General features: G+C 40.3%; 1 protein-coding gene across 14 annotated transcripts in view; it reads left to right on the top strand.

Moving 5' to 3' along the window:
- The window catches only part of TENM2 (teneurin transmembrane protein 2), a 1,136,432-nt gene that overhangs the window by 948,843 nt on the left and 160,032 nt on the right, over window positions 1-27,557 (top strand). For all 14 annotated transcript variants that reach the window (XM_068697798.1, XM_068697795.1, XM_068697797.1 and 11 more), the window contains one exon: window positions 16,208-16,442. In XM_068697798.1, the coding sequence (XP_068553899.1) occupies window positions 16,208-16,442 (235 nt within the window). The remainder of the gene's footprint in view (window positions 1-16,207; window positions 16,443-27,557) is intronic.

Here is a 27,557-nt window from a genome sequence, read left to right as displayed (position 1 = left end):
TTATCTGTGATGTGGAACAATCTTGCGGTGTTGCTTGCATGTTTGACCTGTCATTTAGAACTGCTGTCTCACCAGCACGAACAAAATCTACCATTAGCTCTTAGACCATGAAATATTTCTGTTGATCCAGTCCACAATTTCTCGTCATAATGAAACAATGGCAGGGACAAACAAGAGAAGTGATTGCATTCTCAGTTTGACACCAGCAGCTGTATTAGACCCTTTGCTGAAGTTTGCATTTAGTTTAACTGTAGAAGCTCTACCTTGAAATACAGTTTGGTAAACTTAATTATTTTTGTTTGTTTCCTGTAATGCTGCAAGATATGTGGAAATGAATCGCAGTAGGGGTTATCATATGCTTTCCTAAAATTTGTAACATTTATAATGGGTGGATATTGCTTTGCTATGTTATATCGTTTGCTATTCTCTGTTTGGGCTATAATCAAGTACTTTTATTTCTTTCATTTTGACTTTAAGAGCTCTGTCTAGCTTGAATTATTTTATTTATACTGTACTTTGCAGAAATATATTTAATCTTCCTGCTTGTTGAGGAGTTTGGGTTGTAAGCAGCTCGGTGCCGCTAATTTTGGGTGATGCAGGAACATAGAGCACACTGAAATACAATCCCATTTAATGAATCTCGTTTGTTAGTGAGCGCAGCTCAGACTCACAAGGCATTAAAACTCTCTGCTAATGGCCACACATTCAACAGCACTGAATTTCACAGTAAGTTTGGCTTTACAACCAGTACAAGAGAGGCACAGCTCTTCCTTGCTGCTTGGGCACTCCTGCTGCCGCTGGTAGTGCCCTGCAACAGCCCGAGCCCTTCCCTGCCCTGTGGGGCTGCAGGATGGCTGCAGGCTTCAGCAGGGAAGCAGGCATGGGGCAGGAGGTGCTTGAGGTCAGGGTCCATGAGGGGGGCACAGACCGCTGGTCCCACAGGATGCTGCAGTGAGCCAGGGCACGCAGCCCCCAGCCCTCACTGCAGCACCCACAGCTGGAAATCTTTTTCAAATTTCTGGAAGGAAAAATGGAATATGTGCAACATACAGTGGTATATCATTTCTGGTGAGAAGGGGAGATGGAAGGAGAAGCATGTTTTACCAGAGGGAAGTTTTGTTTATGATTTCTTGGAAACAAAAGAAATGGATTGGGGTTCTCCCAATGGGGACATGGATGATCCACTGGGAGTAGTGAACCAGGTAAATGTTGTTAATCCTCATCAGAAACACACAGTTGTGATCAAGAAAAATACTGTAGGCTTACGTGGTATTCATCATTTGTCTCATCTAGGCTTTTTTTTGCGTTCAACCCTCAAGAAAATTTCTTTTACTATCCAATTAGTTTTTATTTTATTTCTGGTGAAGACTAGTGATATTAATTACAAACATAAAAACAAAGATGCTGTACGCTGAAACAAATGGATGCATTTTTATGTTTAGATTAAAACATTATTTGTAATTGTTTACAGTGAAATCCCCTTGCTGTCACAGTGGTGTTAGCAGGGTTATAAACTTTTAAGTCTTTTAAAAGGAAACAAAAACATATATTATCTTCTAGCTCTGGTGTAATCCACCATTAGTTACCCAAATATTGCTGCCTTTACACCACATCATGTACTTATCAAACATCTACATGACTCCTTAACTATTTCCAAAACAAAAGAGTCATTATTTACCCACTGTGAAAATAGCCTTGTGTTAGTGGTATTAGAAATCATTAGCTCTATTAAGTCCGTTATCAGCTATGCTAGCAGCTGGAAACATCCTGCAGCTCAGGAGGGCTCCAAAATGTTCCCCAGTCATTATATTCTAGATCACTTTGTTTTCTTGTAGGGTGAAAACAGATGATAATCACATTCAGCCACAGGCAAAAATAGAAACTGACAACACTGGTAGAAAAAGATTTATGAAACTTTTTATTGCTCGGGGCAGTATTTTGTAACAAGATAACAGTGTTGTCCCTTGGAAAGGAGCATGAGTGAACAGTTCAGCTGTGTCTTTCTATCATCTTGGTGTGCAGTGTCTCAAAATGACACAGTTATCACACCATAAATACAGCCCAAAGCATTACAGATGTCTATAAGCAGGATCCGTATTAATTGTTAATGCGTGAAGAAGAGACAGATCCCTTCATGTTACCTTAGGAAATAGCAATCTTTTTTTTTTTTTTTTTTTTTTTTTTTTTTTTTTTTTTTTGAGGAGTATAGAAAATGTGGAAGCATCAATTTTGTCTTGTCGTTGCTTTCTTTGAAGGGGGTTGACTCTGAAGATGGTATCATGAAGCGTTGGGGTTAACATAATTCCTTAACGGCCTCTGCTCCAGATGAGGCTGACACTTCAAACAGGACATTTAAGCGACAGGATTAAAACACTTTTTTTAAACATGGCTTAAGACCATAGGTCTTTTTTTTTTTTTTCATTAGCAGATGCTTTATTGTTTTTTTTTTCTATGTGTGTGTGTTTTAAACAAAGACCGCTCTTCAAAAAGATAAATAATTTAGGTTTGAAAAAGCTTAAGTGTTGAAAAAAAAATTATGTGTATAGGAAAATGTCTTTTATAATTTACTGTACTACGTGGTTATATCTATTGGCCTACTGTTCCTCTCCTCTCCTCTTGTAATTAATTCTTAGCTTGGTATGTATATATCCCATCATTTTAGAAATCTACCTTGTCTTTGCTTCCCTTTTCTTTGATCAGCTGATGTAAATTAATATGGTACAGATTCAAACTGAATCTGTGAATTTCTCTGCTGTTCATTTGAAGAGGAGGAATCTGCATTGCTCGAGTTCCTGTCTAGAGCATCATGTGAAGTATTTATAACTATAACCCTAAAAATGTTACAAAGCTAGTGGCATGACATTTCCTTTTATGCAAAATGTACTTCAGTATGACATATCTGGAGCAGCAGGAAGGGCTAAAATGTTTGTTTTGTCAACTGACCAAACTGAACAAACAGGTACAGAAAGATCAGAGTTTTAAAAGAAATTTCATTTATTGCATTTTATTACAACCTAAATCAGGTTCTGAAACAGACTCAGGTAATGCTATGTAAGAATGTCTGAATTCCTGCCTGGTACAGAACATTTGTCTTATGCAAGAATGCAAGTAACAATTTAAGGCAGAATTATTTGTTTAGGAGAAAAAAGCTATTGCATGTTCCTGCTTCTAGCTGTAAAGACACTCTATGCACACAGGGAAATGTGGGATTAAAGGGGATGGCATTAAGGGAGGAAATGGTTTAGCAGTGTTTTACCTAACTGGGAAGTAAGATTGTACAAAATTAAGATGAAGTATGCAGTTTTGTGTTTCTGTGTCACCAAAACATTACGGCGTTTAATGATGAATTTTTCAGACGCCCCCAGGGCTCTGGCACTGTAGCCAGCCTGTTAGAGCAGGACGCTGCTGTGTTTGCGTGCTATTTCCCTTCATGAAAGTCATTGTGCCAACTTGCTTCCTTCCCCTTCTCTGACCTGTTCCTTTTCTGTTTTCCACCTCTGGAAGGCTTTCCGTGCCATTCACACCGTGCCGTGCCCTTTTCTTTCCAGTGGCACTGCACCATCGCAGCCCCGAGGCGAAACGCCCGCCCCTGCCGCAGGGTGTTGGCCCTGTGCAGCTGGACGCTGCTCACGGTCAGCATTTCCAGGGGGCCTTCTCCTGAGAAGATCTCAGGCAGCTCGTGAACCTTTCCTTTATCTAGAAACCCACATGTTGTGGTTGATAAACATGAGATCTGAAACAGGGCGGGGATTTAGGGCTTTCAGCTGCCACCCTCACCACTGCGTTGAGCCTGTGGTGAGCAGTGTGTGACACCTTTCCGAGGCTCCCCACCTTACCTCAGTGCAGTTGCGCACAGCAGCACGGAGCTGCCTGGTGGCTGATGAGGCCACCGTCTGATGTGGTGGCTCCAGAGTGCCATCGAATCGCGGCACCTTTGTTGCCAGAAGCCAGGGAAGTGCAGCTTGCATCAGGCGCAGTTGCACCCAGCATACACCCACCTTACTCTTCACACGAGTCTGTCTTTGTCACTTGCTCCTAAATTTGACTCTGAGGCTGCTTTAGCAGCAGGTTCCCTCTGTTCGGGGGATATTTTGCTGCCAAAACATACTTTTAATGAGAGGACCAGCTGTTCTCCCTTAGGACCAACCTTCTACTCGCCCCTTTAGTTTGCTTCTTAATTGTCTTATCACTGATGAATAATTTAATAATGTTTTTTCTTGAGTATTTCATAAATTTAGAGCTCTGTGGAGTCTCAGTTAATAAAAAGACACTGTACAGCAAAACAGAGTTCACTTCCCCTCCCTTCATTGCACAGCTTGCCATGTTTCCCTACGTTTGCATTGAAAAACATGCAAGTAAATTGAAATAGTGAGACCACATCAAGATGTCTTTCAGTATCCTACACAGATGTGTAGTTTGGGTTTTGTTCCAGGCTGCTACTTCAGAAAATGCAGAAAATATGCATGGAACTGTCTTTAAGCTTTAACGATGATAGACTCTTGTGCCCTGCAGAGGATAGTTTTGCTCTTATGTTTTTGTTAAAATGTTCTAATTGGACATTAGCTTACAAATGTAATCCTCTCCGATGAGTAGGACTTGTGTTATAGATCATTTGCAAAACCTGTGATCAGCTACATTTTTTCTTGTGTGTTGGTTTTGTTTGTTTTGTTTTTCGAGGCAGTTGCCTAAAAGGTCCTGCAGAAGTATCTTGCATTTAGAGATATGGCCAATGTAAAAAATGGAGTTATTTCTCTTCACTGAAATATATTAGTTAAATACTCTGTGTGAGGAAAAACAGATGGTTTGAAACAACAGATAAATTGAAGCATGAGTTACTTTTGCTTAGCACCCACTCAAATTAGTTTTCATGTGTTTTACTTTGTTATGACCAGAGAAATGAACATATCAGACAAGGAGGGTCTGTTACAAAGGGGATAAGACCAAGATGGAACCAGGGTACTGGGGTTGGGACACACAATTCAATATTAATTCATTACTCCCTGTGTTTCATTTTATATGCCCTCAGAATTTTGCTAATATCCATACCTTATGAGGCTTCATTTAGGAAGCACTTAACAAAAAACACAGGGCAGATGTCTGAAAGAACATTAAGTATTATTATTTTTTTTATGGTGTGGTTGTAAGTAGTGATCAACCAAGTATATGTAGCACTCACTACAGGCATTTTTGACAGAAAGAACTATGTTCTAGGTTTTTAACACTGAACCAGGGTTATTGGTTTCTAAGATCTCTTTCAATACCATGCTTTACTTTTCTTTGCATCACTTCTTCTGCCTTCCTACATTCGTGGGAAGTACTTCTGAAAGAAATACTACTTTAAAATAAGATCTTTGCTACCTGGACATCCATCTGTCTTTGTGAGTATGTCAAAGATAAACATAATATTTGAGAGTTGTATTTGATAAAAGATCATACTTATTCCTGATCTAGGTGCCATATGCATGCACCAACATCAGCGATAACCTTCTCAAGACAGTTTGATTTTTTTTGTCAGAATTAATTTCCTTGTCAGTGAAGTTGCCTGAGTTGATAAATGAGTGTAAATGAAAATCTTTCACACATGCAAATGGGAGCAAAAGTAGTAAAAATGAATGAATATCTTAATTTAAAACAATTTAAAAAAATCTTCTGCTGTTATCAGCATAGAGAGTAACAGCTATCTAATGGAAACTCTTTAGCTAGATAAGATTTACTTTTTATATTTGTTTTTGTTTGTTTCTTTATGTGTTAAGTGCGGACACATAATCTTACTACCAAAAACTGTAGATACTCCAATTTACTGCTAATAACATAATGATGATAACCTTTACTTAAATTTCTAGAGATATTTAGGGAAAGAAATCCTCTTGATTTTGTAGTTTCTTAAGCTTGACTCCTCTGTTTCTGAATATTCCTTTTAAAAGTTAGTTGATAAATGGCCATGCAGAAGAGCCCAAGTGTCGAGTATAACTCTGTAGGTAGATTTGAAGATCTAATACGACAAGCGTCTTTCTTGCATGTCAGTTGAGCAACAGGAAGATTGTGCTGTCATTGTGTCATAGTTTTGATATCAAAACAAAGTAATCTCATTGGGTTTTTCAAATACAGAATTGCAACTTAATGTCTTCTAAATTTTTAGTGTCTTGCACAACTGACAGATCCCATATGAAATTAATACTGGAGCTTATTCTTTTTAATATTTTTAGGATGTTTTCTATTTACAGACTGAAACAGCCAGTAAACCTCTTATTCATTTAAAAACAAAGATGAATCAAAACGTTAGAGTCTTTCTCGGTGGATAATAATTATTCTTCTTCTGAATTTTCCTTATGTGAAATACAGATTAACTGATAGATTAGCCACAAACTGGAAGGCAGTGACATCTGAACAAGACTCTGAATGAGCTTGGTGGTGTCCACATCAGTGCTTTGTGCTGGAGCAGTGCTGTAGTTCTGAAGTGACCCCTTTGGCTGCCTACTTTAGGCAGTGATGAGATGGCTTACTGGGAAATGTTGGCTTGCACAAACACAATTTCTTCCAGGGAAAACCAATTAGAGGCTTTGATTCAAATGTGCATCCCCTTCTAATGGGGACATGAGAGCTGCAAACAATGACCGTCCCTTGAGATTGCTCCAGACCACATGGACAGCAGGAACTCTTGATCAAAACACCCCAAACTAAATCCAGTCCAGAATTAGAGCCTGACAGCATCCAAGCAGCACACAGTGTAGAAGAGGGGTTCTAGGATCTTCTATTCTGACCTACTGATCAGCTTATATTGTGGTAAATTACCTGCTAATATACGTATAACCAATACATATAAAATGTAATCATCAAGGAGCTTCCTTCTTATGTAGAAGACTTATCATGCTCTTCTAAGAGCTCTTAAGAAATAGTCTCTTTTTCCTTCATTCCTGCTGACTTCTGCCTTGCCCCTATGTCTCAAAGCAGCAGACTTCTTTGACTTACTGTGGAATCCTCCTTATCTCCTTTTCTTCTCTGTCATGGTTTTACAAGTCAATGTCAGCATCTAAAAGTTTTGCCCTTGGTCTATGGGTTTTCTGAAACTCATCTCTCACATTATAGCTTTAACTGCCATGAACCTTTTCTGTCCAAGGGATTTAAGCAATCCACACATGCTTGTGAGCAGAGATTTCAAACATAGATTTTGATTACTTGTCATCCTTCAGTGAAGCTGTTAGCAATTTTTGCAGGGTGGCAGATGTTTATCCAGAGGTTTTGGCCAAACTGCAGTCTTGTTACCTAACTAGTATCTAGTATCTCCTATGACTTTAGTTGGATAAGTGTTATATTCATCCTTTTTTTTTTTTTTTTGCTTTTTAATTCTTTTTAGTACTGCTGCTGTCATTACTGTGAATGCAGCACTGCACCCAAGAGCTGTTTTTCTCCCTTTTTTGCCATACAAATTCAGTATTGTGGTGGCCTAAGACACTCTGAAGGAAGAAATACCACATAATTCAATTATCATCACCTTAAATAGAAAATGGAATCTCCTCCCTCAAGGTTCAATTAATAACAACAGTTTCTGTGTCTCTTTACTTGAGTATTTTTATTTGCATTTCTGGTCTCCTCAGAAAAATAAACTTGTGGCCTTGAAACAAAGACAGACAAGTAAAAGATGTTGCTTTGAGTTCCCAGGGTGAAACCGTTTTTCAAGAAAGCATATGGCATATAGACAATAAGAGGGACTCCGGTATTTGCTGTCTCCTTGACACTGGGGACAGGCTTCAGCATTAGGTGCCTGCCAGTATGATTAAACGAGCTCTTCTGGTTTTAAATTCAATTGCCTCTTTCATGCTGGAGAGGTAAGAACTGTGCGCATTGTAAGTGGCAGCCAGAGCTCATAGCTGCACTGCAGTTAGGGAATCAGAGGTGGGCTGCGTGAAATGGGCAGGGGGGACATCCTGGCCCCAGGGGGTGATGGTGACAGTGTTTTCTTTTTCTTCACTGATAGTAATTGATGAGGTATATGTATTTTATAACCCGTTAAAAGCCCCACAGCCTTGTCCCAAGCCTCCTCAAGCTGAGTGCCCCCATTCGGCCATGCCGGGGGCTGTTCTGCAGGGCCCTGCACAGCCCCGGGGCTGTAGAAGAGGGGTCTGGGGTCTCACCCTGAAAGCCAGTCACATCGGGTGTATCTTGGTAAGTTGTGTCCCAGCTGACAAAGACTGATTATTTTCCTAGCTGAGGTTCTCTAGTATTGATTTCTGGTTTTCCACATCTGACTTTGTGATTTTTTCCTACACACACTAAAATCTCCAATTAAAAACTTTTATACGAACTTCTAGCTTAATAAGTTTGCTCATTTAGAGTTATAAGCTGTGGGAAGGCTTTCATATACCGCCTCATGATACCTTTCATTTGTACTCATTAACTCGTTGTTTCATCTTCTGAATGACAGAACTTGTTGTCTGTGGTAGCTGAGGTTAAACTCTCCAATACCTTGAAAAGTCAGGGAACTTCTGTAGGGCTTTTTAGTCCAATGGTTTGTGACTTTCTTTTTTTGTCCCACACCAACTAATAAAGAGTTAGAGCCCCATTCCAGTGGCTTTGGAAGACACACTAGTCATGCAGTGCTTGCAGCTTGCCCTTCCCTACAAGAGGCAGAGAAGTGCTTGTTTCTTACTTCTACGCATTTGTATTTTACCTGCTTTTAAAAAGAGAAATAACCTATTGAAATCTGATTCAATGCAACATACACATTGTATTATATTCACTTTTGTTTACTACAGCATCATGCACCATTCTTATACTTTCCCATATAGTTTACACCATTTATTCTTACCTGCTCTGCATTTTGTGAAACAGATTGACCAGAGAGCACACAAGTCTGGCTTCCCTGGAGCTGTGAAATTGAACTGTCCTGGGGGACTTCCCCAGGAACCTTGCATGTACTGGTGTCAATGCGTCTTCATGTTTTAATGATCCACATAGATCAGTGTTTACTTCCACCATTTGATTATTAGTTAGTTCACTCTAAAAGAAAAAGGGTATTTAATTTTTCTTTTGATGCTTTTTTTTGGGCTGACGAAGTAATACTGTAAATATTTCTGAAAAAAAATCTTTAACCCAGGAAAAACAGTGCAAGAGCATTGTACAAATTTCTCATATCAGATCTTCTGTCTTACATAGTTACTTCTTGTAACTTATTTTCAGATACTTTCTTTTTTTTTTTTTTATTATTATGTCAGGTGTAATAAATAATTTTCAGATTATTTTGGAAATACTATATTATTACTGCATAATATGTTCTGTGAAGTTTCTGAAATGGTCAAAATAATGTATTGTATTAAAACATCTGTGACTAGCTTTCTAGACTAGATTTCTTTTACACCCTTGGAAAACAGCTTTGTGTGCTAGCTAACTGGGTTATATAAAATCCAAAGTACTTCTGTAATAGCTTCGGGGATGACTTAATTGCACCTGACTCCAGATTTGCAATGAATTGGTAATTACGGCACAATTACTGTTATGTCACTAGGAAAATGTTCAGGCTCCCCCTTGGACCATCCAGGGAAACAGCCATTGTCAAGCTATACTCCTGTCAAGGAAGATGTCACCAAGCTTACGCTGCTGGCCAAAAGCTTCTGCTCAGAAGTTTCTGTATGTTGCTCAGAAAAATGTCTGTTTCCAGTTTCTCTTCAGTGTGATTTTTGGTATATCAAATTGAGTTTGCTTTGGAGGGTGTTTGTGTAAGACTAGATAGGGTTCAACTCCTTCCATTCTGAAGAACCAAGCATACAAAACAAACTTTAGCATTCTGGATTTCGTGTTCTATGGCAATGGTTAACTTTTTATCAGTTAGAAATATATACGTACGCTTTTCTTTGTAGTTCTTCTTACATCAGTGCCCTCTTCAGGCAGCAGTCAGGCATCTAGGCTAAAGAAGACAAATGCACCCTTGGTCTCTCTGAAATATGTTTAATATCTGTTTCATTATTGGAAAATTAAACGAGATGGGGAAATGCATGGATTTTATTTTTTATTTTTTTTTAATTGGAAAGATGACTAACTTCTCTGTGACTCATTTTTCTGATACATAAAGCGGGAAATGGCATGCCTACTCATATATGTATATATATGTATATATATGTATATATATGTATGTAAATACATAAAGCTATCACGGGATACCGAATCTACGTAAGGCATTATTATTAAAGCAATGTGTTTTGCCATTGACTAGCCACTGTTTTATGTAGCAGGCTCACCTCATACGGTGAGGTAATGCATATCTAAGTGATGTATTTAAGCAAATATACTTAGTACATCGTAGCAGAGTACTACTTTATTGGACAGTGTTTTTAAACCTTTCTGTAGGTGACATTTGGTTGAGAAAACTGGCTATTCCTAGTCCATCAGGTTAGACTCTGGTGAAGGGTCCCTCATCATTGTCTTCTCCCACACGAGCATGCACGCTGCTTTTTCACAGCCATCCCACCCATCTGGTGCAAAGGCCAAGTCTGCCATCCCCTTGGCTCCCGCAGCGCTGAGCACAAGCTGGTGTTCCTGCTTCTGCTGGCCGGCCGTGGCTGCGGGCCCTGGGACAACTGCTCTGAGCTTCATGGCACCTCCGATGGCAGGAGTATGATGGAGTAGCAGCCGCGCTCTGTGTACACAGCAAGGACTCTGGTCTGGCCAAGTTAATTTGGTTGCTGCTGCTTCTGCCTCCCGTGTGATGAACTTGTGCCCTGCAGGCTGGGAGCCGCAGCTACAAAGCATTTTACCGGCTCATGCTGCAGTAGTATCTGATCGCCTTGTAAGTGGTAAGGTAATTTACCTTCGACACTCCTGTGCAGGATATGGATAAAGAAGCAGATAGATAACAAGTGATTCATCCGCAATCGCTCAAGGGATGCCTCAGTCAGCATAGATATAGAAACTATGACAAAGTCTCAGACTAATACTTCATCCATTAAACCACCTCTCCCCTTTCCCGTGGTTATTTGGCTGTCGTGGGTAAGCAAAGAGGTTTGGGGGGTTTTGTTGTTTCTTTTTTTTTGCCCAGGAACATTTAATTTTTGATTCTAATATTGTGCTGAGGAGATGGCTGCAGTGCACTGGCAGACACTGATAAGTGACTCACAATTTCTAGCACGCATTTACTGAATTTTCAGTTTGAAATGTACAGTCTGGGATGACAGCCAGTCATTCAAGCTATTCTTGCCTCAAACACTGTAAAAACATGTGGACAAAAGAAGGAACGCCTGGCAAACGGTTTGGTTTTACAGCAAGCAAGAGAGTTAATGACATCTATGGTTATAAGCAAGATAGCTTGCTTCTTTCCAGCATATGTTGAAAACATTTTGAGAATATTGAGATTCTATTTAAACTTTGGCCTTGCATGAAATAATTCAGAGAATTCAAGCAAATAGAAGAACTGACTCATGCACAGCATATATCAGAGTCCACATTGCTGGTAAGGAGCCCTGGTCCTAGGCTGCAAGGCTGATGTCCTGGGTGCAAGCTGTCCATGGAGGGGCTGCTCCCTGCAATGCTGTGTTCTGCTCCTGGGCACTTCAGTCTCTTTCTCCCTGGCTGAGTAACGTGATCTGCCTTTGAAGATGAATTTAGCTTGGACGGTAGCCCTGTGGTTCTGTGAAAAACCTGTTACTCATTGTGATAGCAGATGATGTGGTTTCCTTGAGAAAACAGAGTGGTAGAGTTATTTGAATAAAGAATTAGGAATGCTAAAGACTGGGTTTCTAATGCTGGCTAACAAGGATTTTTTGTGGGTTTGGTTTATTCATTTTATCGTTCAGTGCATCAATTTCATTCTCTTTTTATGTTCAATGTTTGTAATTATTAGGTATAAGCTGCATCATTGTTCATTTCAGAAAAATAACGTATATATGTATTATTTTTTTTTAGTTCTTTTAGTTCTTTTGTGGAAAGGATTGAGGGTATGTTTGTGTGTCTCTTTAGCATTTAATCATCACACGGAGAATAATGCAGCACAGCTAAGATAGAATCTCCATTACTTTTTTGAGGTAGTATTGACAAAGAACATGGATGCAGGAAAGAGATTGCTCATATCTGATTAGGGACACTGCTCATCCTGCTCGGAGTTGGATCTCTGCACTGAGAGACTCGCTTGTTCTGCTCAGTTCCTTGTGTTGTGTGCATTTTGTGAGTGTGTTAAGTGAGTGCACCAAAGAGTTGGAAGAACTTGGAAATTAATGTGACCACGTTGAAGCAGGCTCAAAGTGTCACTTGGTGTGCTAGGCAACATCCAATCTGCAACAGAGACGGAGAAGTAATATTTAGGGGTGTGTACCCAGGAGCACACAGCCATCCCTGTTGTACCTGTAACCCTGTGACATTCAGGTGCTTTTCCTGCTCACATCTGGGGGCTTTTCCTGCTGGGTGGTGTTCCCCGGCCTGTGTCAGAACAGGCCAGTGTTGTGGCAATGCAGTAGCTCTGCCCCACACAGCACTCAAGGCCCCTCTGCCTTCCCAGTATTGTTTTATTGCTTTTATGTTAAGGATACAAGTGCCGTTCTGCATCTCTCTTAGCTGAATGTTGCCTCTGTGCTACCTAGCTTGATTTGTTTAATTGTTTTCTTGAATGAAAGAACAGAACAGAGCATTTTTTTTCCTACACTTTTAGCATTTTGGTTCTGATTAAACCCAAATAATTTGTGCTTACTTCAAAGATATTTAAATCAGACTTTGTATTCTCAGATTACTTAATCAGAAAATAACTTATCTTCAGTTAGCTTCCAACTTGCATATGTTAAATGAAAAGCTGGTATTCTTGACTACAGCAAGATCTCTGAAGAATCATGTTGATTGTATGGTCATCAGGCCCTGATTTTTCAAAAGCAATCATTTAATATGTACTAAAATTCATTAGAATTAGGTATGTTTGTCTATTTGTGGATTAAAACCCCAATTAAAAAAAAAAAAAAAAGCAGAAACCAAAACATGGAGGGTACTGATGTTTCAGATTTCCAGTTCTGTGATTTTCATTGTGTTTTTAAGAGACTTCTTAAGCCCTAAATGGTGGAGAACAGATAGTGTATTCTGGTGAAACCTCTAGTTACTGTAATAATTCAGAAACAGCATAATTTCCTCAGCATTTTTCCCCAAGCAAATATTGGCAGCTGCTATATTAAAAAATAAAATCTCTTCCATGTAGTGAAAACCTAGATGTGCTCCATCAGGTCACTTACTGTCTTTAAGCTCCCAAATACCAAAGCAATCAGCAAGAGGCCGCAGAGCATGTCATATGGCAAGATACGTCGTGCCAGCCCTTCATGCTGCTGAACTTTTATTACAGGACAAGTGATTTACTCCTCTGAACTTCTGAGCTTAACAGATTTCCAGGTACTGCTACAGAAGTTTTATTCTAGGCAAAGATGTTCACAAAGAAGCACTCAGATAGTCAGATGTGAATCCAGTTTTATATCCCTGGCAAGTTCAGTGATGTTCAATTTCTGCTTTTTATTTATTTAAACAAATTTACAAAGAAGCAGCATAATAAGATTTTAACTCTTGTATATACATAGGAGTGTGTCTGCATTATTCCTTGTTAGTATTTATATAGATATTAGCTTTTATGTGTTTTAATATGTATATAAGCTATGTAATAGCTATATAACTTTGACATTGGTATTTGATTCTTATTCTCTGTTAGTTGCTACATTCATCTTATGCCAGATGTTCTGAGGTTTTGCAGCTGTGGTATATGTTCAGTTACTTCTAGAAAGCTTATTTTGTACAGTACGCTTTATATACTGTGTGGACATGAGTCTTGTAGCACATTAATTCATGGTAGCTTGAATTCCATTCTTTTTTCTTTAGTTTTACAGAAATTGTACATTAATAGAGTGCACAGAGTTGTCTTGCTTCTAAGAGCCTCTATGATTTTGTAGTTGTAAGATTCAGAGTCTTTGTATAGCTAGCGTTACCGTGCCTCTCAGTGCAAAACTTTTTTGTTCAACGTTTCCCTATTTATCCTCCAAAAGGAGAAGCTGAATCAAAAGTGAGCTGAGAAGATATGGAACACACATCTTTTAAGGTAGTTTTTCACACAAGGGCACACGTCTGTATTTTATCACTCATAAAGATCCATTTATTGAAATCCAAATCGACATGCTTTGTTTAAAGCCAGAACACAGACTTTAGGAGCGTAATTCCACTTAAGCTTCTATGCGTGTGGATATTGTCCAAACACATTTTCTTCCTGCTGTGTCTTACTCCACATGCTGTTCGGAAATGGCACAGGACCTAGCATAGATTAGACATTTGATGTTTTAGGAGGTCCAAACGGGGCTTTTAAATGTTAACTTTGCTGGGCCAAACAGTCTCTTCCAAGTTTGTGGAAGAAATAGCCAAAGCAAGGACAGCCAGGCCATGTGATGGCCCAAAACTTTAGGTTGTGTTCACGACTGGCTTCTTTGTGTTTAAAACAGGTTGAATACCACAGGATAAGCATTCAGGCAAAATGACATTCAAAAAAGGTAGAGAAGCTTCCATGCAGATCGAAAACAGTATCCGAAGTATCCAGAATTTATTGTCATTCCCCTCTTAAAGCATCTTGTCACAGGCTGACTTCACAGGCAAGTCCCAGTGAAACCTGTGTTGTTTCTTCTCCCCGGTCTTCTCCGGCCTGTGCCTTTCCAGGCCCACAGAGACGTTTGAGAAGATGGGAGATCTCTCTTGGCAAAGCCTCGTGCAGAGGAGCCCAGCAGGCACAGGCCAGGGGCCCCCGCTGCTGTGGGGCAGGCGATGGGTGCGTGGCTGTGCTGGGCCGTAGCGAGGTGGCTGGGGCCTTGCCGGGGCCTTCTCCCCTCTCAGGCACCTCTCCTGATCCTGGGGGGGGGGGGGGGGGGGGGTTTGGTCCTAACTTCAGGAATCGGAGCCTGAAATTTGGCATCTATTTCAGTTCCTGGCTGTGTGGCCTGCATATCGCATGGGGTTAGCTCCACTCTTGAACAATAATTTTCCATGTTTTATTTTTTAAATATTGGCTTTAATTAATGTACAGTTAATTGAACATTTTAACAGTTTTTCTATACTTCATTGTTTCAAATGAAAATAGATCAGTCTAGCTGCAAGTGTTTTCTCCTCATGATGCTTTCTTTTATTGTTTGATTCATTATGTACAGAATGTGCTTCAGTTTCTAAAAACAAACATACATCATTATAATTTCGCTGATATTACTTTTTCTGATTATAGTTCACTAGAAAACTACAACTTAATATAATGACTAAAGCATGCGGTTCATAATGCATTTAGTATTTGTTTTTAATCATCTTTTGTGTATTTTTATTAAAATTAAATTATTGCAACATATGGAATTACATTTAAATGTATTTACCATTCTGTGTTTATTTAGAAAAGTGACTATGCTGAGAAAGTTACCTTCTTATTCTATTTTCTACACGTTCTTTTCAATTTAATCCACTTGCCTTATTAATTAGCAGAATTTATTTTCATTATCCATGCAAACTCAAAGAATGAGAAAAGTGTATATCCTTCCTTATCTCCCCAAAACATCTCCTGTCATTTTTCAATGAAAGTGGTTGAGTGACTAGCATAATTTTCAGATCTTGAAGCGTGTTTGTGGCATTGCTAAATACAAAAGAACAGGCCAAATCCTGATCACATGTAAGAACATGAAAGATACCATCATTGTATTGTGCTGTCTGTTCAAATTTTGAGCTTAATCTTCTTTCACTGGCATGAATACTGTTCCTTTGAAGCTGATGGGTAAACTAACAGTGAGTGAAAGCAGTTTGAGATCTCTGATTAAGTTTTATAGAAGCATAAAGACCATATTCTCAAAAGCTATTTTTAATGCATTAAGATTCACCTTCTTCAACTTCATAATAAAAACAGGGAGGAAAACACTCCTCCAGGTTGATTCACAGAACGGTTGAGCTTGACCGCTGTCCTGTTTCCTCCACCAAGAAGCCTTTTTCCAGAGAAAGATGAATCTTTGAGAACACTGCAACTATACAGCCTCTAAATGCTGTTTGTATCTCTAATTGCTAATAATCTGTGATCTGATTTAACTTTGTTCTAGCAGCTACACATCCAAAAGGCACACAGGCGTAGTTTCCTGGTTGCAGGTGGTTTCTTCTTGTTCTGTGGTGCTTTTTTCTAGTCAATCGTCTCTTGGAAATGCTGAAGAGAATAATACCACCAACACAGTTTATTTTTCTTTCTCCATTTCAGGCCCCTCAAACCACCACAGCCAGTCAACACTGAGGCCACCTCTCCCTCCTCCTCACAACCACTCGCTGTCCCACCATCACTCATCTGCCAACTCCCTCAACAGGAACTCGCTCACAAACCGCCGCAACCAGATCCACGCGCCTGCTCCTGCACCCAACGACCTGGCCACCACTCCTGAGTCCGTGCAGCTCCAGGACAGCTGGGTGCTCAACAGCAACGTGCCACTCGAGACCAGGTGGGTCATGGGGCTGGGAGCCCTGGGGTGCTGACATCCTGCAGCACACAGAGAAAACCACTTGACTACTGAGGAGAGGGGTTTTAATCCGCCTTGGGTCAGCAATGTGTTTGGCTGATGCAACAGGGAGTGTTCCTGACATGAGAATATGTACAATACACATCCTCTGATTTGCTTTGCATTGGAAGACAGAGAGGTGGACATCTTCTGCCATTTCTCTGTCCTATTTTAAAGCATTTATTATTCATTTGGACAGTTCTTGTCTACGCAGCTAATGCTGCTAGAGTAGTATATCTTGCACACAGGCTCAGGGGGAACTTGCTTATAAGTCATATTGACTGTGTTGCTGGAAAATTATGCATTTTGCCCTTCCTGAGGTCACAAACAGAGTCTCATTTGCAATTATGCATTTTGGGAGACTTGAGAAACAATCCCAGATTCAAGACTGACAGTACCGTAATTTTCATTTATATTTCATCCAGGACACAAGCTCATTTTAATCTCTTCTGTACGTGTTAACAGCTTGATGCCCATGGGGCAAACAGTTGCATATAAATTAAAAGGTGCAGCACTTCAGTCAGTCAAATGAATAAGTGCATGCCTGGCAGGCTGTGGTTCTCTGTATTCTCGTTTGTGGTCATCTGGGGTGGGGGATGTCAAATGTATTTAACTTGCTCTTTGAATAGGAGAGCTGATCTCCCAGAATTTAAAATCAGCCATTGTGGGGCTGTTTGCAGGAACATGTGTTTGTGTCCTTGTTCACAGACATTAAGCAGAGTCCTTCTGTGATTGTCAGAGCAGGAGGGGCATTCACATTTGTATGTCTGAGGCTGCCCCTCTTGCTAATATGCTAGAAAGTTACCGAATTCTAGCAAATTCAGTTCAAAAAAAAAAAAAAAAAAAAAAAGAATGTGAAAAATAAGATTGCAGTAGGAGTCTGTTCCTGCTTGCCTGGGGAGATAGATGGATATAAAAACATGGAACACAGGTAGAGCAGCTGGACTGCATGTAACACTGGCTCCTGCAATGGTTGTAGCTGTTTGTTGTCACAGTTTCTCAGTTGTTATGTTTCAGCTGCAGCCTTCGGGGAATTTAAGGCTGCTCTACCAGATTACACACGCAGTAGCCCAGCATGGTGTAGTTACCTCTCTGAGCGGTCTCAGCCCAGTCCTTTGAGTCTGATTACTGACTGACTTTTGGTTTGGAGCTGGGGAGAAGCTGGTGCAGCTGTACTGAAGCTGACAGCACCAGCGGGTGCAGTGCCATGGGGAGACAATGAGGCTGAAACATGCAGGGAGTTTGTGCTACTACACCCAGCCCTGGGCTGCCCACAAGAGGCTTTATTCACATCATTCAATCACATTTATTCACTTTGCTAAAATAGCAAAACACATGCTATGAAGAAGAGGTGGGTGTGAAAAGTAAATACAAGTTAGTTGAAGCATGAGATGTCCGGAAACAAAAAAGAAGGGGATTCCTTCTTACTGAAGGTTTTGGAGCTAACTCAGGCCAAAAGGTTCAATGTTCTGAATTTGTTATTTATCACTAAGAACCACAGGATGAAGTTGTTGCAGCTATTCAGCCTGGGCCAGTTGGTGCTGTGTTCATTGCCCAATATTAGAACAATGCTTTTAATTCAGGTTTCATATGAAGTCATTCTCAGGTACAACAGTAGCTGTAATATAATTTCTGATGTCTTAACATTGTCCCAATTTTCATTTATAGGAAGGGAATTTCTCAGGTTATTTGCAAGGTGATTCTTTGTCATAATACTGGCATCCCCAAGAACCAGACCCGGGCTGTCTGAGTTTCCTTCTTCCACATTCTGATTTCGTGCCAGTTCACTGTCAGTGTAGTCTTATCAGTTCCAGTAATAACTTCGGACCTTCTCCTTTTCTGTTTTATATCAAAAACTCTCAGAGAATACATGTGTATTCATGTTGCTGACCAAAGCAATGCTGTTAGTTTTGGAGGCTGCAAGATACCCGGCTGCTAATTGGAGTTTTCCGTAGTTGCGTTTGTCAGAGGCAAACATTGAGATGTCAGAGAGCCTGCTGACAGGACCGCCGCCTTCTAAGACTCTACCAGAGGTGCTTCAGGATCGATTTTCTTCTTTTCTGAAATTGCACACCTGACAGGACTTGATGACAAGTTTCATCACAAGAATATTAACTCAGAAGATGATGACTTTTTTCTGTTTTGCAGTGTGTTTTGCTGAAATTGATGCCTGCAGAATCACTGGAGACTTTCCAAATTAGCCCGAAACTCTTTCTCTTTACTCTAAATTCATACCAATAGCCACAAAAACCAATGACACCTTTTTGCTAAGTTGTTAGTTCAGCCTTTATTTTTTGGTTCTGCTTTGATGTGAGTGCTGATCCCACTTAACAGTGCCTCTTCCCAGAGCACTGCACTTGAATGTTTTTCCCTGTTGGCAGTTTGTTAATCTCAGCAGCAGAGTGCTCTGGAGACAAAGCCGCCGCTGACAGCGGCGGCTTTGTCAGGACAGACTTTCTCAACTTTGTTTTCACCTTTTGGTAACCTTCAGCAGATTCTGCTCTCAGCTGAAAACAATATGCGAATGGTTACATTACTATGAAACGGAAAGTGGTACCTGAGCTGTCTGAAGGGAATGCTTTATGTCAGCACTACAAAAATCAGATCACAATTCAGATTCCAGACGTCTCTTTATCTAACAGTGCCAAGCACTGAAATCATTGAACATGGCAACGTGTGTCTGCATATTGTTATTTTTTTCTGCTAAGAATGTTTTTCCCTTCTTTCCTTTGCCGTCTTAGGCAGTCTGGGCTGAATACACAGACTGCTTGGAGACAGCACATTTTCCAAATGCATCCTTTCTCCATCTCTTGTTTCAGTATTGATTCTGGAGGAGTTAATCACATTTGTTTTATTTTCTGTGATGTAAATTAAAATTGGTGTGGTGATTTTTTTGTTTTTTAAATGAGGCTCTTGATTCGATACAAACATAAACATGAAATATGTTCATGAAATACTCAATTTTTAATTACTTTTCAGATGACAAAGTAAGTAAATTTAAAGTAAATATGAAGCTCCCGGGTCTCTATTCTTGTGTACTACAGCATGCATGTGATACTCAGACCAGGTATAAGTATATGCGTAAATAAATAAATTAGGAAATTAGAAACCATGGTGCTAATAGTGTTTGAAAGACTGCACCAGGAGCAGGCAGAGCCAAGACAGGTTAAAGGGTCCAGAGAAGGTACAAGAGGTGTCCTGGGGCCAGGATCCACCCAGGGAGCCCAAGCAGGAGCAGAAAGAGCTGGGGCCAGAGACAGGGCTGGAGCTGAGGCTGCAATATTGCGCTGAAGGGTCCATGCAGGAGGCAGGTGACTCACAGTGCCAAGCTGGGACCCATGAGGAGCTCCTGGGGCTGTGAGGGGCTGGGTGACCTCCCAGGTAAGGCTGTTTGGGGCCAGGGAGGAGGATCATCCCCCAAAGGCTGATAAATCAGGCCAACTTCCAACTTGAAAACACCACGTTAGAAAATTGATCTTCACCAGTGGTACGTGTCATCAGCTATTAGTTCCTATCACTGTCCATAATTATCCCTGCATCTACAAACAGTTGGTCCTTGGGAAGATTATCCTGAACTAGCTGTGAGGGCACATACCCAGGAGCTGGTGGGCTGATGGCTGCAGACCTTGGTGGTCATCGAGGTGGAGATGAAGGTAAAAGTCTCCATTCACCCTTTGTGTCTCTCTATTTTTAACATGATTATGCTTAGCTGTCCTGCAGTAGCTGGATGCTTTTGGTGGAATTAAAATATTGTCAAATGCTTATACAGAGTTCTTAGTTGTGCTATTTTGGTGTGTTTAGGTCTGGTTCAAGGCAAGCAAATATGGATTGTATCTTACCTGGTCTGCTGCTGCTGCTTTATGGCTGCAACAGGGCCTTGCATTGGCTACATAATTGTTCCGTTTTCTTTTTAGGGTCCATAATGGAAGGGTTGAAATATCTTTAACTAAGGATGCAGGAATGTATCACTGTAGCATATCATGATGCTATTTTTATGGTTCATTTCTGCAGTACTTAACTGCTTTACCTTTAGGCTCAAAGCTGCTGTTTAATGCTCTTTAACTTTTATTGTCCTCTTGCAGTCTGTTTCAAACCATCTCCTCCTCCTCCTTTCCAAAGTGCTGGTTTCTACATTTTGCAGTTAAGAGGTGTTCCTTTATTGCTTCTTTAATCATTGCTTTCAATGAGGATGAATGATGAAAGTACTACCTTTGAACATCCCGGTGTGGGTCTCATTACCTCCAGACAGCTGGAGAGGCAGCACTCTGCTTTACAGGTTGAAATGCTTTGAGGGCTTCTTTATCACAGAGCATGGGGAGAACAGTATGGCTTTGCAGGAAAGGTTTGCATCACTCTTTGCACTGTAAGGTTCATCTCTGGGATGGGAACCTCGCACAGGGCCATCTGCAGATGCCAGTCAAAATGAAATGACTCATAAATGAGGATAACAGAAGAGCTTTCACGGATGGATATTTGCCTAAGATTGCCTAATGTACTAATGTCTGTTCCTGTGCCTCATATTGATGTTAATTAATTTAGTTGGTACCATTATAATTAATAATACTTAATCCAAGAGGAAAAAAGATGAAATTAAATAGAAATTAGTCTTATTATTTAATCTCATAATTAGTCTCATACTTAAAATATTTTCAATCAAAATCTTTTAGCTGTAAAGATAATTTCGTATGTATGCTTCTAGTTTCTTTGAGCTAGCTCATAAGTATTTTTTACTAGGCTTCAGTGAAGAATATAACATACCAACATTTCTCCTGTATTTCAGGAGAAACAATAATGGCCACTCTTCTGGTGATTATGAAATCCCTGTTTCCCTCTTGTGGGCTGTTGAACAAAAGCAGTGGTCTAAATTTGGGGTCATTTAAGCAAAGTTCAATTTAAAGATTGAATGGTCTGTAAAAATTAGCCCTAAAAAAGTCACGTTGCTGTTTCAAATATTTGTCTGTTCCTGGGGTTCAAGCTATCTTTCTTTTCAAGCCTGATTCCAACATCATCACCCTGTGGGTGAGCCTGAGAGGGGAAAGTAAAGACAGAAATGGGAGAAAAATGGATGAAGTACCAACAATAGCTGTATCCCAGTTTGCACCACCAATGAAGTGCATGAACCCAAAATCACAGAGCAACACAGCAGTGAAACATCTGTGCCCAGTGTTTTTGTAGCTGCAACCTTTGAGGCAGTGAAGAAGTAAACATAGTGGTGGCTATGCACAAGCTAGAGCAGGCATTGCAAAAAAGCCAAGGACAGAGTAGGGGAAGAGTAGGATTTAGTGCTGAGAAATGTATTTTGGAAAAATTAAATATGTGAAATGTTGTTAATACTGAAGTCAGATGCTGTACCAAGATGATGTCAAGATCAGCCACAGAACTTCTGAACGGTATATGTAAACTTGAAATTTCTGACTGTGTACAAACTGCAAGTTGCAGCTGCTCTTGACAATTGCCTATTTTGAATAATGTCTCAATATTTTGATATTTTTACACATGATGTAAAATGTTCTGGAACAAAACAGTGAAAAATCTCTTTTCCTTTTGTTAATGCAAATTTCTAGAATGTATCAGGTACAGCAAACAACTGCTTGAATCAGTGAAATATCTCCTCCCTCTGATTTTGCTCTGTCTTAGGTGGCCTTCTTTCACCAGTTACTTAAGCTGTAAGGCTACAGGCACGTATGCTACAGCACTTCGGTCCTCCTGAGTTTGAGGGCTGGGGCAAGAACCAAAACCTTTGTTTGCTTGTTCCTGCTTCAGAAGGTTGCAGGAAAGTTGTGTAGACTTTCCACGTAAATGGGATCTGTGTAGAGAGATTCTGGACTTATCTGAAAATCAAAAGCATTTTGAAGAGGCAGTAAAGCACAGTCAAAAGCATCCACAGAGACTTCATGTACATTTGGGCCATGTACTTGGAGGAATTCCAAAAACATTGTTGAAAGGTCATTTTTAGCAGGCTGCTCTAGTGCTGTTTTCATAACAACTGTAAACTCTGATAAGAGATGAAAAAAAGGTGGAGGGAAACACTGCAAAAGCAAGATATTTACTGATGGTTCTGAAAATCCATGTAACATACTCCTACTGACATACACATAAACTGAAAGTTTTTATAGATTGCAGTTAATTGCATGTTGTCATGATCTTGTTGGTTTGCATTTAAAAGTTTCGAGTTGTGTAGAATGAACAGGCAGCATGAATGGCTGCACAGGAAGAAACAGGTATATTTAGGATGTTGCTTTTTGTTACTGTTTTTGGTGGCTTTTTAATCCCAAATGATGTGATTTAGGATTCTATTTTCTACATTTATATGTAGACTGATAACAAAATTATTTTAGAGACTTGAGTTTCTTATTATAAGATTTTATTATTTATAGACTTGAACAGCTTATTAATTTAGCCCTGTTGCTAGTGCTTTTTCTTTATTTCTAGTTAAGTGAGTAGTTGAATTAAGAGATAGTGAAGAGCTTACATGTGTGCCTTTTAAAACAGAAGTGCTTTGAAAATTAGTTCATTAATTGATGCAGAAAGCTAAAAATTAACAGACCTATTGAAATGCAAAATGCTGTTGTCATTATTATCATTAGTGGAATAACAAATGTAGGCATTATTGGATTTCATCACTTTGACTGTACTTTGCAGCACATTTCTCAGAACTTTAGGACAGAAATGATACAACTTTTTCCACTTAAGAATTTAAAGGTGCTGTAGTTTAAGCTGAATCAGCATTGCCGAAATATTTCCAAATCTGCATTATTGATCTTACTCTCTCTCCCTTTTAATGTAAGTACATATGTGGAGTGACTGATTTTCTGTGTTTATATCTATAGCTATTTCTCGTATTTTTTCCCAGGTGTTAGTTAGTAGTTTTATTTTTGCATACCAGGAGAATAAAAAACAGTGCAGATTTTAATAGTTGCATTATGCAACAAGGAAGGCGTCAGCTTGGCTTAAGTAAAGATTCATCTGATAGGTAAGTAGAAAAAACTGTTAGCACCTTGTTTCTTGGTCGGTCTGTCAGTCTTCAACTGGGCTTAAAGAGACTCTGCAGGAAAGATACTCATAAATTTCAAGGTTAAAATAATTATTTATTGGCTAGCTCAGGCAAAAGTTAACTAGGATTTCTAGCTGGCAGGCTAAGTGCCAGCATGCCCACCAGCTGTTGTAGGGCACCCCCAGTTGTTTTTGGACAGGAAGCAGTCAGGAAGGTGAGGGGTAGCCCCTGCGGCTCCATGGTTCTGCTGAACTCTGTGTGCCACCAGCTCCACCACACCAACACTTCAACCCAGTTATCCTTACTGGCCTTGCTGTTCTTTTCCCTTAATATTTTATGCCTTCCCATGTTGTTGTTCTCCCTCTCACATTCTTGAGCTCCTAGTGATCCCCATCACAACAATCCTTCTTTCCATAGTTTACAGCTTCTCTTCCTACAGGCTGTCTCAGCTTTTTGTCACATCCTGTTGGCTTTCTGAGCAGCCCAAGCCCCAGTGATGCTGCTGGGCTGTATCATGCTTTGTGCTTCCGAGACCAGCAGCGAGAGCCCCAGGAGGGTGTTGTCAGGGGCAGCTCCAGCAGGGTCATGAGTTGGAGTGCTCACCCAACAAAATCTTAATTAACATCCTTAAGATCAAATGCAGGCTGTCTTGTAAAAAGGTATCCAGTACAAAGCTAATGCTGTAGCTGTGATACAATACAAATGTTTTGCCTTTTTTAGCTACTCTATTTTGGATTGCAGCTTTGTGAACGTTGCCTGTTTGTTTTGATTTAATAACATGACAGATCAGGGTGCCTAAAGGCTGGCACCTGCCTTTTTGTACAACATGCCACCTTCCTGCAAGGCAGCTTTCAATTACTGTGCTTTTGTGTGTCCAACTGTGTCTTTGTTAAGAGTGCAGAGACAACAGTGACAAGCTGGTCTGGTACTTATGGCAACACATGACACTCTGCATTTTTAGAAGATGTAGTCTCAGGATGTGAAGAACCTAGCCTTCAAGGAATCACAACCCCTTCCAAAGCTGGAAGCCAGTCATAGAGTTTGGCTGGAGGCTGGGCAGCTGCTGCCATGTTCAGAGTTGCATGGCAGTGGCTAGAAGTGAAAGAAGTGTTACCCTGGTGTTGATGTGTCTGTTCTGAATTACTGCAGAACTGTTTTATTATTGAATTATTGGCACGCTTCTGTGAAATGTCCATTTCATTGACACATGTGTCTGTTTTAAATAGCTCTCCATTGAAAATATATCTATAATCATAGAGTATCCCTTAGTTGGAAGGGTCCCCCAAAGATCATCAAGTCCAACTCCTGGCCCCACACAGCACCACACAAAAAAACAGACCGTGTGTCTGAGAGCATTGTCCAAACACTTCTTGACCTCCAGCAGGCTCAGGGCCATGACCACTGCCCTGGGGAGCCTGTCCCAGTGCCCGACCACCTCTGGGTGCAGAACCTTTCCCTCACACCCAGCCTGACCCTCCCCTGTCCCAGCTCCATGCCGTTCCCTCGGGTCCTGTCGCTGTCCCCAGAGAGCAGAGCTCAGCGCCTGCCACTCCGCTCCCCTCATGAGGGAGCTGCAGGCCGCCATGAGGCCTCACCTCAGCCTGCTCTGCTCTGGGCTGAACAAACCAAGGGACCTCAGACGCTCCTCATACATCTTGCCCTCCAGACCCTTCACCGTCTTCATAGCCCTCCTTTGGACACTCTCTAATAGTTTTATGTCCTTCTAATACTTTGGTGCCCAAAACCACACACAGTACTGGAGGTGAGACAGTACCAGAGCAGAACAGGACAGTCCCTTCCCTTGACCGTCCAACAGTGCCGTGCCTGATGCACCCCAGGACAAAGTTGGCTCTCCTGGCTGCCAGGACCAACTGCTAGCTCATGTTCAACTTGCCATCAACCAGAACCCCCAAACCCATTTCTGCAGGGCTGCTCTCCCAACTCCTACAGTCACCTCCCACTCAGAAATCACTCAAACTTCATTTGGGGAAGGATTGAGAGACCTTTAAGCAAGCAACCAGGTCTTGTTAGCACAAAAGACATCAGAACAGTTTATACTTTTCTTCAGTATTGGTTTCTTTTTGTATGAAAGTAAGAAAACTGACGTTAAACTTTGCTGTCTGAATTAGGCAGGTGCTTTGAGGCTTTCATTGACACAAAATGTCCTGTGGCTACTCTTTTGGAGGAGGGCTTAGAGGAGTAGATTTTTTTTCCCCAGTAAAAGCCAGAATGTTATGCTCCACATTTCATTACATTTATTTTCTCTAATTAAAAAATGTCACAAAATTGTCACACAAAATTATAGATGGATGTGATTTTTATCACAGCTTAAAGATCATTTCTAAGTCCTTGAACCAATAAATTGAGCTGTTAACTATTCTTGTGTTATGTATCTTTTCTATTTATTAATTGCTTTTAAAAACCTTAGAATGAAAAAGACAATTTAAGCATTACAGCTCTCTGTATTTCTTTTTTTTTCATAAAGAATGAGCTTAGGATGGTATGAGGAGTGAAGGAAGCAATTTCTGTTAAAGTATCTTGTTCTTCCTTTCTATTACAGTTTTTCATCACAAAAAAAAATGATATTTTTTCTTTTTCTCAACTGATTCTTGCAGTGTGCTGCCATGACAATCTGGCCAGAAAAGGGGGGGGGGGGGGGGGGAGAGATTGTTCTCTCAAAGAATATGGAAGTTAATACAGTCTCTGTCAGACCACTATTCCCTGAACACCAGAGGTCCTTTTGACCTGTGGGAAAATAAATGCTATAGAGAGCTCTGAATTAATGAAGAAAGCAAAATATAGCTTTTTCCATTTACCAGTAGTCCACAGAACCATGGTCGAATGTCCCCTTGCAAGCTCCGCTTTCACAGATGTCACCTCTGCTGGCGCCGTGCCACATGTAAGGAAGCGCTCCCTGCTCTGCCGGGGCCCCTGCATGGGAGCAGAGCAGCCGCAGCACACAGCTTGGTGCAAGGGCCTCCAGGGAGCTGCAGGGTGCTTAGGAAGAGCTCTGAGCAAGCTATGGTATCAGCTTATTTTCTGTGAGCAGCATGCAAACTCCATCCATACCTTTTGTGGATGTTTACGTTACTGAATCATTGCATGCTGATGGTGGTGTTTTGCAGTTTTCTAGTGTAGGGATGTCTTTATGATGCAAAGAAATTAAACTGTCCTAAGATTAGCAAATTGATTCCCATGCTTTCAAAATTTAAGTTCAGCCCTCATTTAAATCAAAGTATTAATGCTAAGTGAGGTGGTAAATGTGTTTTTCCTTACAGTACTTGATAGGTGAACAGTTAAGACACAGAACATAGATTTTATTTATTTAATTCTAATATGGAATCTATTTGAAATTAAGTGAATGGGTGCAACTAAGATAATATCTTTCCATAAGCAGTCATTGCACAGTACCTCATGGTCTTACCTCTGAGGGACCATAATTAATGTTGATAAATGCTCATGTTCTTTCTTTGCAGCTTTGGTCCACAGACAATTGGTTGTACCAGAGCATGTCAAATCCCACATAAAAATATAGCTATAGATCATTGGTTTTAGGGATAAAGTTGAGACAAGTCAATTTATTTCCATTAGAAGCTGAATCTAGACTTAAAACTCTGGGGGGTTGTAAGTACTTTGTCCGTTACGTTCTCAGCTATTCTGGTGCATGTTGCTGTAACTTTGGGTCTTTCTGCTAATCTGGTCTCCAGCTTCTGAACGCAGTGCCAGTTTTCCAAAATGGCTTGGTGTGTGGTATTTAACATATCTTAAAATATTTGTCTTTTTTAATATCTTCTGAAGATATTATAGTTTAGTAATGCATGGCTATCTTCTAATCTTTGCAACTTTGTAAGAGACCCTCATACAGACATAGTAAACTTTCAGCTTTTACATGGATAAGGAGTTGCAGCTGTGACAAAACTGTTTATTCAATTATTTTTATTCTTTCTTGCTTTGGGAATATAATATTTCCACAGATCCATTTCTCTCAGCCTTTTTTGCTTCTATCAAGTTCTGAGCAGTTTTAACAATATAATAGAAGTCATACTTGCATGTATAAATATTTT

The sequence above is a fragment of the Anas acuta genome, chromosome 14, assembly GCF_963932015.1.
Source record: "Anas acuta chromosome 14, bAnaAcu1.1, whole genome shotgun sequence".
NCBI classification, from domain to species: Eukaryota; Metazoa; Chordata; class Aves; order Anseriformes; family Anatidae; genus Anas; species Anas acuta.
This window is presented reverse-complemented; position numbering and strand designations above follow the sequence as displayed.